Source organism: Choloepus didactylus, assembly GCF_015220235.1.
Source record: "Choloepus didactylus isolate mChoDid1 chromosome 11 unlocalized genomic scaffold, mChoDid1.pri SUPER_11_unloc10, whole genome shotgun sequence".
Taxonomy (NCBI): domain Eukaryota; kingdom Metazoa; phylum Chordata; class Mammalia; order Pilosa; family Megalonychidae; genus Choloepus; species Choloepus didactylus.
The window spans coordinates 39499-54788 of NW_023637578.1; the positions used below are offsets into that span (position 1 = coordinate 39499).

The following is a 15290-nucleotide window of genomic DNA, read 5'->3' on the forward strand; positions in this document are numbered from 1 at the left end:
TTTGGATCCAGTGCTGGGGACCAGTGAGGGGGAGTTGGTGGAGCAGGAGCTGGGATGGTGAGCCCGTCGAGAACGCAGTTGAGGAAGCAGTGTGGGGCTGGTGCTGGGGTGTTGATGGTGCATGCTGAGGAAGAAACGAGAAGGACATTAGAGCCATCCTGCCCTGCCAGGGGATTGTCCTGGTGACTCTGAGAGCTCTCTCGTCCCCTTCTGACCCTTGTCCTCCACCTTCTCATACCAGGGCATGAGGGGCGGGAGGGTTGTGGGAAGAGGTTGTCCAGCTTCATCTCTTTATGAGGCATCCCCCAGGATTGCAGAGTGTGGGGGCTAGATAGGAAAGGGGCTCAGGGGTATATACACAGGGATACACAATCTTCCCATCTGAGGGTGAGACTGGGGCAGGGGGCAATGCTTCCATCTTTCCAGCCTCAGACAACAGGTAGAAGTAGGAGCCTTTGGTTTTCCCCAGCTACATGCTGGATCTCTCTTTTTCTCTCTCCCCTGTGGCAGATTGGGGGGGCTGGCCAAGATCCCTCAGGGCTCTTGGTCACCATCTGAGGACGGGTTGGGAACGTATCTGAGAGGTGGAAAGGATGGCAGTGGGTGTAGGTGGAGGGCTGGAGTGGGCCAAGGCGGTCTCTGTGAAGCTTCCTGAGCTCAAGCCCCTCTGTGTAGCAGAGGTAGGGAGCAGTTGCCCCCAGAATTTGAGGGCTGGAAGGTGCTTGCACACCCCTGAGGCAGACCCTCCATCCTCTCTGGGTGGGCCGCAGAGCCTCTGCTTCCCCCACTCCCTCTCCCTGGCTGGCCCAGCATCTCACCTTCTGAGAAGGGCACGAACGCAAGTCCTCCATCTGGGGTGTGTGGGTGCAGGATGGTGAGCTGGGCCCGCTGCTCCCTGAGCTCCCTCCCAGCCCCTTGCTGACCCCCAGCCCCTTGCCTGGCCCCTCTTCTCGCCCTGTCACTCAGAGGCCGTGCTGCGCCTGGTGCGTGGCCTGCACAACGTGGACGTCTTCGCGGGGGAGGTGGCCACGTTCTCCTGCGAGGTGTCCCACACAGGGGGCCTGGAGGCCCGCTGGTGGCTGGACGGGACCCTACTGCAGAGTGGCCTGCAGAGCTCCATGGCGGTGCACAGAGGCACTGTGCACTCGCTCACACTCTCGGGCCTGGGGGTCTCTGACTCGGGCACCGTCACCTTCCGGGCGGGGCCCCTGGTCTCCATGGCCAAGTTGTTGATCAAAGGTATCGGCTGAGGGGGCTGCTCGGCCCCTCTCCAGCCCCCGCCACGCTGTGCTTGTGCTCCCTGCTCTTGCACGCTTCCTGTGGCACCCAGTAGAGGGTGGGTCAGGAGCCGAGCATGGACTGGGCATAGTCCCCATGGCTCTGTCCTCAGGGATGGTCTGTTGCTGCTCTCACTTCATGAGCTCAGGGGAGAGAGGGGGACCCGGAAGGCAGACCCAGCTCCCACTTGCTCTGCAGGCCCCAGGCGCTGCCCACCTGCCCAACCCCTGCCATCTGGGGCTCAGCTCTCTGAGCGTGCCCTGGCCCTGTGTAGCTTGCCCCTGCAGGCCGGCTCGCAGATCCCCTCTGGCTGGGACAGAGGGACTGGGCAAAAGCAGTCTCCCTGGGCCCCTCCAGGGGCTTCCCTGGCCCTGGGTCCCGGCACCCGGCTTGGCACGGCCCCTTCATATGTCTGCTTCCTGCAGCTGTGGGCTCTGTAGTCCTGGGCAGAGGGGCTGCAGCACCCCTGTTCACCCCACTCCTCATAGGGGTGTTCCAGACACCCCCAGGACAGCTCCCCAGTCCTGCTTTGCCTGGTGCATTCACTGATGGGGTTCTTATGGGACCCCTGGGGTCAGGGGGGCCTGGCAGTGCGGTGGTGCTAGAGCCAGAGATGGGTGAGCACGACTTCTATAATTAACTGACTCTGAGTACTTTACGATTAGAAATGCAAGTCATATGTCTATGTCGCAATTCGGGAATTGGGAAATCTCATCCTGGTTTAAAGGGCTAACCATCATTTGCTGAGTAGAGTTTCAACAAGTGGAGATGAGATGGGGGCATTGGTCTCAGGGGGCCTCAGGAAGGCCTGGGAGATGTGATGCTGGGCTGACGGATGGTGTTCTAGTCTGCTAATGCTGCAGAATACAAAACACCAGAGATGGATAGGCTTTTATAAAACGGGGGTTTATTTCACTACACAATTACAGTCTTAAGGCCACAAAGCGTCCAAGGTAACACATCAGCAATTGGGTACCCTCACCGGAGGATGGCCAATGGCCTCCGGAAAACCTCTGTTAGCTAGGAAGGCAGCTGGCATCTGCTCCAAAGCTCCGGCCTCAAAATGGCTTTCTCCCAGGACATTCCTCTCTAGCAAGCTTGCTCCTCTTCAAAACATCACTCCCAGCTGCACTCTCTTTCCTCTTTGAGTCAGCTCATTTATATAGCTCCACCGATCAAGGCCCACCCCGAATGGGTGGGGCCACACCTCCTTGGGAACATCTCATCAAAATTATCACCGACAGCTGGGTGGGGCACACTCCAAGCAAATCCAACCAGCACCCAAGCATCTGCCCCACACAAGACCACAAAGATAATGGCATTTGGGGAACACAATACACTCAAACCGGCACAGATGGGCTTTGTGAGGCCCCTGATGTGGGGGCCAAGCAAGGACGGGGGGCAGGGGCGTCAGGGCAGCGTGCCTAGCAGCAGCTCTGGGACCTGAGCCAGGACAGGGAACTTTTAGTAGGGAGTATTCTTTGTCCCTTGCAGGCAGCGTGAGCTCAGTGAAGTGCAGAACCCGGGTGGAGGGATTTGTGGGGCCCCGAGGCGAGGGCCCTGGGCCCATGTGGTCATGTCTCCTTGGGCAGCAGCACCCCCAGGTGCCTTGCCGTGCTCAGCACCCACCTCCCCTGCCGTGGCCCAAGCCCTGCAGCTCCGCAACCCCATGCTTGCAGCCTGCGCTTGCAGCCGCTGATGCCACCCTCGCCGGCCGCAGACGGGTGGGCCGTCCTGACGCATGTCCCGGCGTGTTGGCTGACAGATCCCTCGGTGGAAGTGGTCAGTGCCATGCGGGACCTGGTGGTGGAGGAGGACGGCACGGCCGAGCTCCTCTGCCAGTACTCGCGGCCCGTGCAGGCCACGTGGAAGATGAACGAGCAAGAGGTCTGCGCCGACGGGCGCCGGGTCATCGTAGAGCAGGACTGGAACGTGGCCAGGCTGACCATCCGGCCGGCCTTGCCCTGCGACAGCGGCATCTATTCTTGTGAGGCCGCGGGCACCCGCGTGGTGGCCCTGCTGCAAGTGCAAGGTGAGGCCGGCAGGTAGGGCAGTCCGGAGCTCCAGGCAGGTGGGGGCACGAGCCAGAGGAGCAAGGCCGCTGGAGAGAACGTGCGAGAGCGTAGCACGTAGGCCGAGCGTTCCCAGCCGTCTACAGATGCAGCCGTGCTGGAAAGAGGTCTAAAATAGCCTGGCTTTGGCTGCCATTGCACCGGGACCTGAGCCCCCTTCCCAGACCCCATTCCCCCCATTCCCCCGTTTCTGGGCTGAGGCTTCTCCTCCGGACTCTGCACCCAGAGCACCTGCAGAGAAGGTGGAAGGGCAGGCACCCAGCGGGGAGAGCAGGCCCTGCCAGGAGATGTGGACAGATAGACGGGAGAGTCTCGGACGGGGCCCAGACAGGACCAGTGGCGAGACTGTAGTCCCATGGCGGGAGAGCTGAGTCCCACCTGTCCTGGGTGCAGGTTCCAGTGTGTCCCTTCCTGGGCCACTCTCGCTGACCCCAGTGTCCCCTGGGACAGTGGACCAGGCAGGGCCGTGGGGCCACATCCCCTGAGGGTGGTCACTTCCTATCTGAAGACCATGAAGCTGCCCCAGGTGGGCTGTGAGCTGCAGGTTGGAGGCCCCGTCGTCAGGGGTGGTCCGAGCCAGAATCAGCAGGTGGAACTGGGTTGCAGATGACGTCACCCCGTCCTCGATTTTCTTGTTAATGCAACGGCTAATTTTTTTAGCACTTTGCCTTATTTATTTATTTTTTGCTATGGGAACAAAGCAGACAGCAATCCCTCCCTTTACTGGGCTGGCATTGCAGTGAGGGAATGAGAGGATAAAACAAGGTCAATAAGGAAAATGCATAATTTGCTGGATTGCTGTGATGAGGGCTGTGGAGGGAAGCAGCGGGGACTGGGGTGGATGGTGGGTGCGGGGAAGGCTGCGGCGCTAAATAGGGTAAACGACGACAGCCAGGAAGAGCCGTCCAAGCCAGGGCACGGGGACCTCAGGGGGAGACCCTTTTGAGTGGCAGGGTAAGCACACTTTGGCTGCGTGGGGAGAGCCAGGGAAGAGGAGATGGGGGACCACCCCCCGGGGCTTTGGGACCCCTGCAACGATTCATGCTATTGCTCCAAGGGAGGTGAGAGTGTGTGGGCAGTTTTGAGCAGATGCAGCAAACGTTTTGCACAGATCCTTCGGAGCCGTATGGAGAACGGTGTAGACTGGTGAGGATAGAGGGCAGGCAGGATGTAGGATTTTGTTGGAAAGCCTCATGCAGCAGTGACACTCTCGCCGATGCCGGGAGTGTGTGGGAGTGGACAGGGGTGCTGTGCTTTCCCTCCCTGCCCGGTGGGGCCCAGTGGGCAGCTCCCCATTGTCTTCCTCCGGTGCTGTCCGGTGCAAATGGCCCGCGGCCATCTCAGGGACATGCATTTCCTCAAAGCCTGGCTGGTGCAGTGATGTCCCGTGGTGCAGAGGGAGGCTGGAGGAGGGGCTCACTGGGGACAGTCCAGAGGCTTTGTGCCTCTTCTCCTCCCCTCTCTAGAGCAACACCGTGTGCCCTGGGATGGGTGTCGGCCTTGCACAGTGAGCTGGGAAGCCCCGTCAGAGCTTCTGGCTCCCGGACCCCCACCCGGCAGTCAGCGCTGGGGGTCGGGGCTGTTGGGAGCGGGGATACTGGAAAACCGTCTTACTCGTGTCTCCACGCCCTGCCCCCTGGCTCACTGATTGCTGTGGCTCCCTTGTCACCTGGGTCAAGGCCAGACCCCTCCCCAGCATCCAGGCCAGCTCCTGGTCACCTGCACTCCTTCCTGCCTGACCTCGCTCCCACGTGGCCCCCCGCTGTCCCCCGTGCACCCCTCATCTGTCCTCTTCCTGCCTGGAACACGCCCCCTGCCCACCTCAGTCGCCCTGCTCGGCTTGGCTCTGAGCTCCTCCTTCTCCAGGAAGTCCCCTATGACTACAGCTCAGGCCAGTTGTTCAGCTCATCGTGGGAGCATGGCTCCTCCCTTGACAAATGTGGTCACTGATTAAACATCCGTGTCTGTGATTATTGGAGAGAATTAAAGAGAGAAGGGGAGACCACAGATGAGGGGGAGGAAGGCAGACTTGGCATCGAGTGGTTGAGCTTCCTGGGAGCCACGGGGATGTGGGCCTGGCACCTTGTCGGCCAGAAGGCACCAAAGGGCCTTTTCCAGATACCAGCTGTGCTGTCGATGAGGCTCTCATTTGCTGGGCTGTGGGGCCCTGAGGAACACCAGACATGGCTTCCCTTTGGTGATCCCAGGGTGGGGGGCCCACGGTCACTTGCAGAGCTGTTCCACAGTGACAGCCAAGGAGGGCAGGGCAGACGGAGGAGCCGGGACGGGCCCTGAGGCTGTGTCCTCTCCTCTGCAGCCAAGAACACGGTGGTGCGGGGCCTGGAGAATGTGGAGGCGCTGGAGGGTGGTGAGGCGCTCTTTGAGTGCCACCTGTCCCAGCCCGAGGTGGCTGCCCACAGCTGGCTGCTGGACGACGAGCCGGTGCACACCTCAGAGAATGCAGAGATGGTCTACTTTGAGGACGGCCGGCAGCACCTGCTGCTGCTCAAGAACCTGCGGCCGCAGGACAGCTGCCGGGTGACCTTCCTGGCTGGGGACATGGTGACCTCGGCGTTCCTCACAGTCCGAGGTGACCACGCTGCAGACAGTGGGAGGCCCCCTCAGCCTCTGGGACCCTTTTCCCCAAGGGAGGCTGGGTGCACCCCCGGCCCCACTGATGCTGCTGTCCTCCTGCAGGCTGGCACCTGGAGTTCCTGGAGACCCTGCGGGACGTGGAGGTGCAAGCTGGCGAGCAGGCCGACTTCTGCTGCACGCTCAGCGAGGTGGTGCCCGTGGGCGAGGCTACCTGGTACATCAACGGGGCGGCCATCCAGCTGGATGATGCCGAGTGGACGGTCAGCACCGACGGCAGCTGCCATGCCCTGCAGCTGCATAGCGCCCAGCCCCACCACGCCGGGGAGGTCACCTTCGCCGCCCGCGATGCTGTGGACTCTGCGCGGCTCACCGTGCTGGGTGGGTGGTCCCGGGGGACGAGACGCCCTCTGGGTGGATGGTGACGGGTCCTGGATGTACCTGCTCTGATCCTTGACTGGTCACTCCCACCCTCTGGGTGCCTTGGCCCTGCTCCTGCAGCCTTGGGCGTTTGCTCACTTTCACCCAGCCCTCCCTGAGGCCTCAGGTCACGGTTCGCCCTGTCCCCAAAGTAGCCTTGGGCCCTGCAGCAGGGACTGCTGGTTCCCTCGGGGTCCCTGGTGTGGGGATGAGCTGCCAACAGGTCTCTCAGTCCCAGGACGAAGCCGCCTCCTTTTTTTTTTTTTTTTTTGAGTTGTATATTTTTTATTGCAATAGGGTACAAAAGAAAACATGCCTTGTGAAGTCAAGTTACTGTTCACCTTGTTAAATTTTCAAAGAGAAGTTAGTTCCCTAAGAAAACAGTAGAAGCAGTGCTCATGTTGAGAGGGGCTGGTGGTCCTTCCCAAGTCCTACCTAATTCTACTACCCACCCTCTTTGATTTCTTAACTTGTATTTATCCCTTTTTTTTTTTGCCCCCATTTTTCTACTCATCCATCCATATACTGGACAAAGGGGAGTGTGGTCCATATGGCTTTCCCAATCACATTGTCACCCCTCATGAGCTACATTTCTATAGGATCGTCTTCAAGATTCATGGGTTCTGGGTTGTAGTTTGATAGTTTCAGGTATTTACTGCTAGCTATTCCAATTCACTAGAACCTAAAAAGGGTTGTCTATATTGTACATAAGATTGCCCACCAGAGTGACTTCTCAGCTCTTGGAATCTCTCTGCCACTGAAGCTTATTTCATTTCCTTTCACATCCCCCTTTTGGTCAGGAAGATGCTGGGTCTAGATTTCTCCCCAGGAGTCATATTCCAAGTTGCTATGGAGATTCACTCCCCTGAATGTCTGATCCCACATAGGCGGGCAGTGCAGTGATTTCACCTTTCAAGTTGTCTTAGCTAGAGAGAGAGGGCCACATCTGAGCAACAAAGAGGCATTTGGGAGGAGGCTCTTAGGCACAATTATAGGGGGGACTAGCCTCTCCTTTGCAGCAACCATCTTCCTAAGGGCAAGTCCTGTGGTAGAGGGCTCAACCCATCAAACCACCAGTCCCCTATGTCTGTGAGCACATCAGCAACCATCGAGGTGGGGCAGGCCAATACCCCTGCATTCTCCACCAGCAATGTTCACATTAGTGGTAGCATATAATATTTCTCTCTTTCTGCCCCAAAGCCTCCTTCTTGAAGAGGGAGATGAGACCTGAGCTGGGTGGGGGGAGGGCAGAGGATTCAGGACCCCCACCCCCATCCCAGAAGGATACCCCAGCTGGTCCTGAGGACACGAGCCAAGCCCTAAGCCTGCAAATTCCTGCTGAGACTGCTGGCCAAGCTGTGCAAACCATCCCGCTGGCCAGAGAGCTCCTGGACGGTGGTGGTGGGCTCCAAGCCATCCCACCCCACCTCCTCATCTCCTCCGCCCTTCACCTGCCAAGCCACACCTGAGCAGGGGCAGGGGCAGGGGCAGTAGGAAGGAGCGGGCAACCTCCGGGTGGTGGGTGCTATCTGGCCGCAGTGCTGCCCAGGCTCCTGGGGGCTCTCTGTGGCCACCCCATGCCTGGATTTCAGATGCACGAGCCTGCACAGCAGTGCCACCGACCTGTGTCCCCACTCACCCCCAGTGACCTCCACAATCCCCAGCCCCCAGGCCAGACCCCCGGACAGCCAGGGTCCCTGGGCTCAGCCCCACCCCGGCCACCTGGGAGGTGGTCCCTTCTGGGTACACCCCAGCTCCGAAATCAGGCCGACCCGACTTACTGCTGGGAGGCTCGGTTGGTGGGTTGGGGCTGGGTTGCCGGTCTGGGGGTGTGGCCCCTGGAGTGGCTGCGCTCACCGGTCACCCACTTGCTCCCAGGCCTCCCCAACCCCCCCGAGGATGCTGAGGTGGTGGGCCGCAGCAGCCACTCCGTGACCCTGTCTTGGGTGGCCCCAGCGAGCGACGGCGGTGGGGGCCTCTGTGGCTACCGCGTGGAGATGAAGGCGGCCGCCACAGGCACCTGGGAGCTTTGCCATGCGCTGGTACCCGGGCCGGAGTGCGTGGTGGACGGCCTGGTCCCCGGGGAGATCTACCGCTTCCGCGTCGCCGCTGTGGGCCCCGCCGGCGCCGGGGAGCCCGTGCACCTGCCCCAGACCGTGAAGCTCGGTAAGTCTCCAGGGGCCTGGGGTGAGTACCAGGAAGTGTTCAGAACTCCCCACGTGCAGGGGTCTCTGCACGCCTGACTTGAGGTGTGCACTGCTCTCCGTCCATGGATGCCGTGTCCCCACAGAGCCCGTGGAGCCCGTGGAACCCGTGGAACCCGTGGAGCTCGTGGAGCCCATAGAACCCGTGGAACCCCTGTCTGCACCTGCTGTGAGCCGGGAGGTGGTCACCGGTGAGGATGTGCATCTGGAGTGCGAGGTGGCAGCCGAGACTGGCCAGGTCATCTGGCAGAGGGGCACGGAGCACATCCAGCCTGGCGGGCGCTTCGAGATCCTCACGTGCGGGCAGCGGCAGACCCTTGTGATCCGGGGCTTCTCGCCAGAGGACCAGGGCGAGTACCGGTGCAGCCCAGCTCAGGGCCAGCCTCCTGCTGCAGCTACCACCTTCCAGGGTACGTGCCTCTGGGACGTCGGGTTGGGCTGAGCCCTCTTCTCACCGGCTCTCCACGGGCTAGCCAGCTGGCTCCTTCCAGGGCCTTCCAGAGTGTCCCTCCCAGGGACACCATTCTCCACCATCCCCTTCTAGTGAAAAGGGCAATTGGGAGCACATGGTCTGTAGCCGTCTGTGGGCTCCAACTCTGGCACCATCTCTTGGTACCTGTGGGACCGGGGACCTGGCCTCTCTGGGATCCTCTCTGGTGCAGCACTAGTGACTGACTTTCCTGGGGTGCTCTGAGGTTGGGTTCAGAGCGGGCTGCCTGTCTCACTCCCTGTTCTTTCCACACAGTGGGTGGGAGACCCTTCGTGTCTGCTGGCCAGGTGTCTTCTGTGGGCTGTGCCGTGCCAAACGCTGAGGTCCAGGAGGGTAGCCAACAGGGCGGCAGAGCCCAAGAAGCCTTTGGTGTGATGGGCCCTGTGAGGGGCTTGCAGAACCATGCCAGGGGTGGGTGGTAATCAGGGCAGTCTTCCTGGAGGAGGTGGCATTTATGTCAGCCAGCATTGCCTAGGCAACATGTCAGCATGGTGAGGGTTAGGGACAGAGCAGCAGGGATTCTTTCTGGGTGAACAGCTTGGCAGAGCCCGTCTCAGTTCTGGAGCCAGAGCCAGGACTTGCTTGATGTGGGGAAGCTGAGGGTCAGACAGGAGTGTCAAAGTGGCTAAGACTTTGTAGAGGTTCTGCCTCCAGTGTCGTCTGATGGCCCGGGCAGGGGAGCAGTGCCCTAGCCAGGGAAGCCACTGGCCCGGCCTGGGGTTGGGTCCCTGGGGCTGGGTCCCAGCGCTGGCTGGGCCCAGTTGACCAGTCTCCTGCCCTCCTCAGTGGCGCTGACCCTGGGCTCGGAAGGCGAAGCCCAAGCGCAGCCCAGTCTGCCCCCCGAGGCGGCCCAGGAGGGCGACCTGCACCTGCTGTGGGAGGCCCTGGCCCGGAAGCGCCGCATGAGCCAGGAGCCCACGCTGGACTCCATCAGCGAGCTGCCCAAGGAGGATGGGCGCCCGCAGCGCCCGCGGCAGGAGGCCGAGGAGGCGGCCCCCGACCTGTCCGAGGAGTACTCCACGGCCTATGAGCTGGCACGCACCGGCGAGGCTGACCTCTCACACACCAGCTCTGACGACGAGTCTCGGGCGGGCACCCCTTCCCTGGTGAGCTACCTCAAGAAGGCCGGGAGGCCTGGCGCCCTGGCTCTGGCCAGCAAGGTGAGATTCTCGGCTCTCCACTGTCTACCCACCCACTCACCTACCACTCCCGCACCTGTTCACCTGTGCATCCGTTAACTGTCAACCTGTCCACCGTCTATCCACCCTCCTATCTTTCGACCACTCCTGCACCCATGCAACTATTCATCCATTCATCCATTCATCTGTCAACCTGTCCACTTGTCCATCCATCTACCCATCCATCTACCACTCTTGCACCCATGCACCCATTCATCCATTCATCTGTCAACTTGTCCACCCATCCATCCATCTACGCATCCGTCTACCACTCTTGCACCCATGCACCCATTCATCCATTCATCTGTCAACCCGTCCACCTGTCCATCCATCCACCCATTGATCGACCACTCCTGCACCTGTGCAACCATTCATCCATTCATCCATTCATCTGTCAACCTGTCCACTTGTCCATCCATCTACCATTCTTGCACCCATGCTCCCATTCATCCATCTATGTCAATCTGTCCAGCCATTCACCATCCATCATCCCTTCCTTCCTTTCTTCCATACAACCACTCATTTGTGTATCATTGCTGCATCTGTGTACCCATTTGCCCATTTATTTATCACCCTGCCCATCCATGCATCTATGCATGCATCCATCCATCCATATATTACTCCTGTACTCATCAGCCTGTCCACCCATCCATCCGTTCATCTGTCCAGCCATCCGTGTATCTCTGTTCACAGCTGCTGCACTCATGAACTCCATTCATCCATTTATCTGTTAGTATGTCCACCAATTCATTCACCTACTCTACCATCTACCACTCCTGCATCTATGAACCAATTTTTCCATCAACCTGTCCATCCTTCCATCAAGACACCCACACATCCACCCCCCATACCCATCCATGATGATTCCTGGACACATCCATCCACACATTTTCCATCCATGTATTTACTCACCAATTCACTTATGTTTTCACTCCTTTACTTACTCGTACCTAGTCCCATCTACTTGACTATCACTCTTTAACTCTTCCTTCCATTCAAACCGTCTGCATACCTACCCATACACACACAGTCATCTGTCCATTACCTGCCATCCCTCGGCCATCTGACTACTCGCCCACCCACCTATCCATTGTCCACCATCCCTCAGCCATCTGCCCACTATCTCAGGTAGTCTCTCTCATTCCCCCCTCCACTGTGTTTCTTACAACTTCTTGAAGAGCTGGCAGTGGACTCTCTGTGTTCTTTCTCACAACCCCGTCAGTCCCAGCTCTGCTTCTGCTGTTGTGTAAAGTGACTTTGGGCAGGTGGCTTGGCTGTTTGGTAAACACAGGAGTGATCCCTAAGGTACTGCAGTTTCACGTGGGTGGGAGGGAGGATGGAGAGCTGGAGCGGCCTGGATCTGGACCAAGAGATCTGGGCTCTGGCTCCAGCTCTGGGTGTCCCTACCCAGGTCCTCTCCCTGTTCTGAGCCTCAGTTTCCCCTCTTTACCATGAGGTCCAGGCTGGGTGGTCCCCGAGGCCCAGGCTGCTCTGACACTATTGGAACCTGTGTCACACAGGTTGGGGCCCCAGCAGCCCCCGCTGGGGAGCAGCCAGAGCAGCTGGCTGCTGTACAGCCTCCCCGGCGAGATTCGAGTGCCGAGGACCTGGGCGACCCATCCATGGACAAGGCGGCCGTGAAGATCCAGGCTGCTTTTAAAGGTTACAAGGTCCGCAAGGAGATGAAGCAGCAGGAGGGGCCCACTTTCTGCCGCACGTTCGGGGACGTGGAGGCCCAGGTGGGCGACACCCTGCGCTTGGAGTGCGTGGTGGCCAGCAAAGCGGACGTGCGCGCGCGCTGGCTGAAAGACGGGGTGGAGCTGGCCGATGGGCGGCACCACCACATCGACCAGCTCGGAGACGGCACCTGCTCGCTGCTGGTCGCCGGCCTGGGCCACGCCGACGCCGGCCGCTACACCTGCCAGGTGAGCAACAAGTTCGGTCAGGTTGCCCACAGCGCCTGCGTGGCGGTCAGCGGGACCGAGAGCGAGGTGGAGAGCTCGGGGTCGGGGACCGAGCTGGACGACGCGTTCCGCCGGGCCGCCCGGCGGCTGCACCGGCTCTTCCGCACCAAGGGCCCGGCCAAGGTCTCGGACGAGGAGGTCTTCTTTAGCGCGGAGGAGGGCAGCGTGGAGCTGGAGGAGCCCGGGGACTGGCAGACGTACCGCGAAGACGAGCGCTTCGTGTGCATCCGCTTTGAGACCCTCGCGGAGGCCTCCCGGGCCGCCACCCGCTTCCGCGAGATGTTCGCCACGCTGGGGATGGGGGTGGAGATCAACCTCGTGGAGCAGCGCCCCCGAGGCGTGGAGATGCGCCTCGGCCAGGTGGCCCCAGACCCCGTGGTGCCTGTCCAGCCGGCGACCCCTGGCCCGCTGGCCTCTGACACTGGTGAGTGTCCCAGTCCGCCTTCCTGATCCCCTGTCCAGGATCCGGAGTTGGAATCCAGGGCAGTAGTGGCGCAAGTCACTGGAAAGCTCGAGCACTCATTGGGGCTTCAGCAGGTGCAGCTCACTGCAGGGGTCAAAGACCTGACTTTGACGTTAGACAGCCCTGAATTTGAACCCTAGCCCTGCTTTTTATTAGCTGCGTGCTGTTGGGCAAGGTACTTAGCCTCTCAGAGCCTCAGTTAACTCATCTGTGAAATGGGTATGTAAATACTTACCTACTAGAATTTTTAAAATATATTTTTAATGAGGGTGTGAGACGGAACCTCTGTACAAGTTGGGATCCCACGTGGCACAGTCTGGGCACTGTGTCCCATTCACAGAAAACACACAGTCCAGCAACTAATAGTAATTAAAAAGTCATTTCTCCGCTGACATGCACCTCTTTGGGAACATCGAAGGGGTTTGAATCATGACCCATAGCATCGTTTCTTGAAATTTCTCCTCCTCTCTCCAGTCTCCTCAACCCTTGCAACCATTTTGGAGTGATTCTCTTTCTCTTAGAATCCCTTACCTGTTTCCCCTGGGCTCCCAGCCTACAAAGTCTTCACCTTTCCTTTATGTCCCCTTTTCTTCCCATTTCTGGTCCTCAATCCCTCTGGCATCATGGTAGCTTGGGAACCAAACAGGCAAAGAGAGAGTTCTCCTTGGAGAATGGGTAAGAGGGAGCTGCCTGTGGACCAAGGCAAAGTGCTCTGAGCGGCTCCTGTATAGATCATGCACATCAACTATTCCTAGGCTGGTGTGTTTTGTTATATGGCGGCTGGGATCATTGGCTTGTCTCGGGGCTTTGGTGCTGGCGAGAGTCCTGCAAATGACTCATGGCCTGCCCTCTGTGCCCCAGCCCCCGTGTTCCTGACTGAGCTGCAGAACCAAGAAGTGCAGGACGGCTACCCCGTGAGCTTTGACTGCGTGGTGACGGGCCAGCCGACACCCAGCGTACGCTGGTTCAAGGATGGGAAGGTGCTGGAGGAAGATGATCACTACATGATTAATGAGGACCAGCAGGGCGGCCACCAGCTCATCATCACAGCCGTGGTGCCAGCGGACATGGGCGTCTACCGCTGCCTGGCCGAGAACAGCGTGGGTGTCTCCTCCACCAAAGCCGAGCTCCGTGTGGACCGTGAGTGTTGGTCGCTGGGGTTTGATGGTTCCAGGAGGGTCAGGATGGGGTGGGGGTGCCCCTCTTGAGCAGGTGGGGAAGGGCAGTGCTGGGGGGGAGGCTGGTTTCAGGCCACCCAGGCTTTAGGGTCTTAGTGTCTTATGTGCAGTGGAGAGTTCTCTCAGAGCTGGGTCCAAGGCCAGGGGTCTCCTCTGGAAAGAAATTTCTGAGAGGAACCCAGGTTGGGGAGGTGCTCACGGAGGTTGGGGAGAGTCACAAGCAAGTGAGTGGCCCTAATGGAGTGTGAGGGGAGATGGAGCAGAAAGGGTGAGTCCAGACTACCCCAAACACTCCCTTGAGGTCCCTTCCAGAGAACCTCAGATGGGTTGGATCAGGAAACACCTCAAGAGGAGCTCAGTGGCATGGTGGTTAAGGACACAGACTTTGGAGCCACCAAGATGGGTTCAAATCCTGGCTCTGCCACTTATCAGCTCTATGACCTGGGACCAGCCACTTTGTCCCTGCATGCCTCAGTTTTCTCATCTGTAAAATGGGAATGATAGAGATGATCCCATGGTACAGCTGTGAGGGTTAGCGAGTTGATTTGTGGAAAGCACTTAGAATGGGCTAGGTCCATAGCCAAGCAGAAACTAAATGTAAGCTGGTATGTGAGGCCATTGTTGTATCGCCTAGCTTTGCTTCTCTGTAGACCCCGGAGGAACTGAGAAACTCCCTCTGAGCCCTTCAGCCCCCAGCTGGTGCAGCTGACACGGCGCTGGGGAAGCATCCTTTGCCCTCTCCTGAGAGCATTCTCCATGGACCAGGCACCTACCTTAGGGATCTCTTTGGGGTTGTATAGATGTGGCTGGCCCCAAAGAACTAATGAACTGAGTTCATAAAGGTCTCAGGATACAAGATCAACATGTAAAAAAAAAATTAGTCACTTCTATATACTACTAATGAACATGGGGCAAATGATATTAAAAACACAAAAATATTTACAACTGCTTCAAATAACATGAAAAAACTTAGGTTATAAATCTGACAAAACACATACTGGATCTGTACCCTGAAAATTAGAAAATGATGATGAAAGAATCAAAGACGACTCAAATAAATAGAGAGACATACCATGTTCATAGATTGGAATAGTCAACCTAGTAAAGATGTCATTTCTTTCCAAATTGATCTATAGGTTTAATGCTATTCCTGTCAAAATCTCAGCACGCGTTGTTGTAGACATAGGCATGCTTGTTCTGAAACTTCCATGGAGAAACACAGAACCTAGTACAGATAAAACAATTTTGAAAAAGAAGATTAAAATGGAAGGAACTCTCTTCTTGAGAGAAGGAACTCTACTCAACATTAAGACTTACAATATAGCTACAGTGTGGTGTTGGCAGAGAGACAGACACAAAGATAAATGGAACAAAATGGAGAACTCGGAAGTAGACTCAAACAAATTTACCCAACTGACTTTTGACAAAGGTGCAAAAGAAATTAAACTGAG

General features: G+C 58.3%; 1 protein-coding gene across 1 annotated transcript in view; it reads left to right on the forward strand.

Moving 5' to 3' along the window:
- The window catches only part of LOC119524492 (obscurin-like), a gene marked incomplete at its 5' end in the record, with an annotated part of 40655 nt that extends 26048 nt beyond the window's left edge, over window positions 1–14607 (forward strand). The window contains 8 exons of the mRNA XM_037823195.1: window positions 5668–5940; window positions 6048–6323; window positions 8241–8528; window positions 8653–8976; window positions 9843–10216; window positions 11755–12622; window positions 13523–13801; window positions 14490–14607. Coding sequence (XP_037679123.1) covers window positions 5668–5940; window positions 6048–6323; window positions 8241–8528; window positions 8653–8976; window positions 9843–10216; window positions 11755–12622; window positions 13523–13801; window positions 14490–14548 — 2741 coding nt within the window. The remainder of the gene's footprint in view (window positions 1–5667; window positions 5941–6047; window positions 6324–8240; window positions 8529–8652; window positions 8977–9842; window positions 10217–11754; window positions 12623–13522; window positions 13802–14489) is intronic.
- Window positions 14608–15290: the final 683 nt, after the last annotated feature.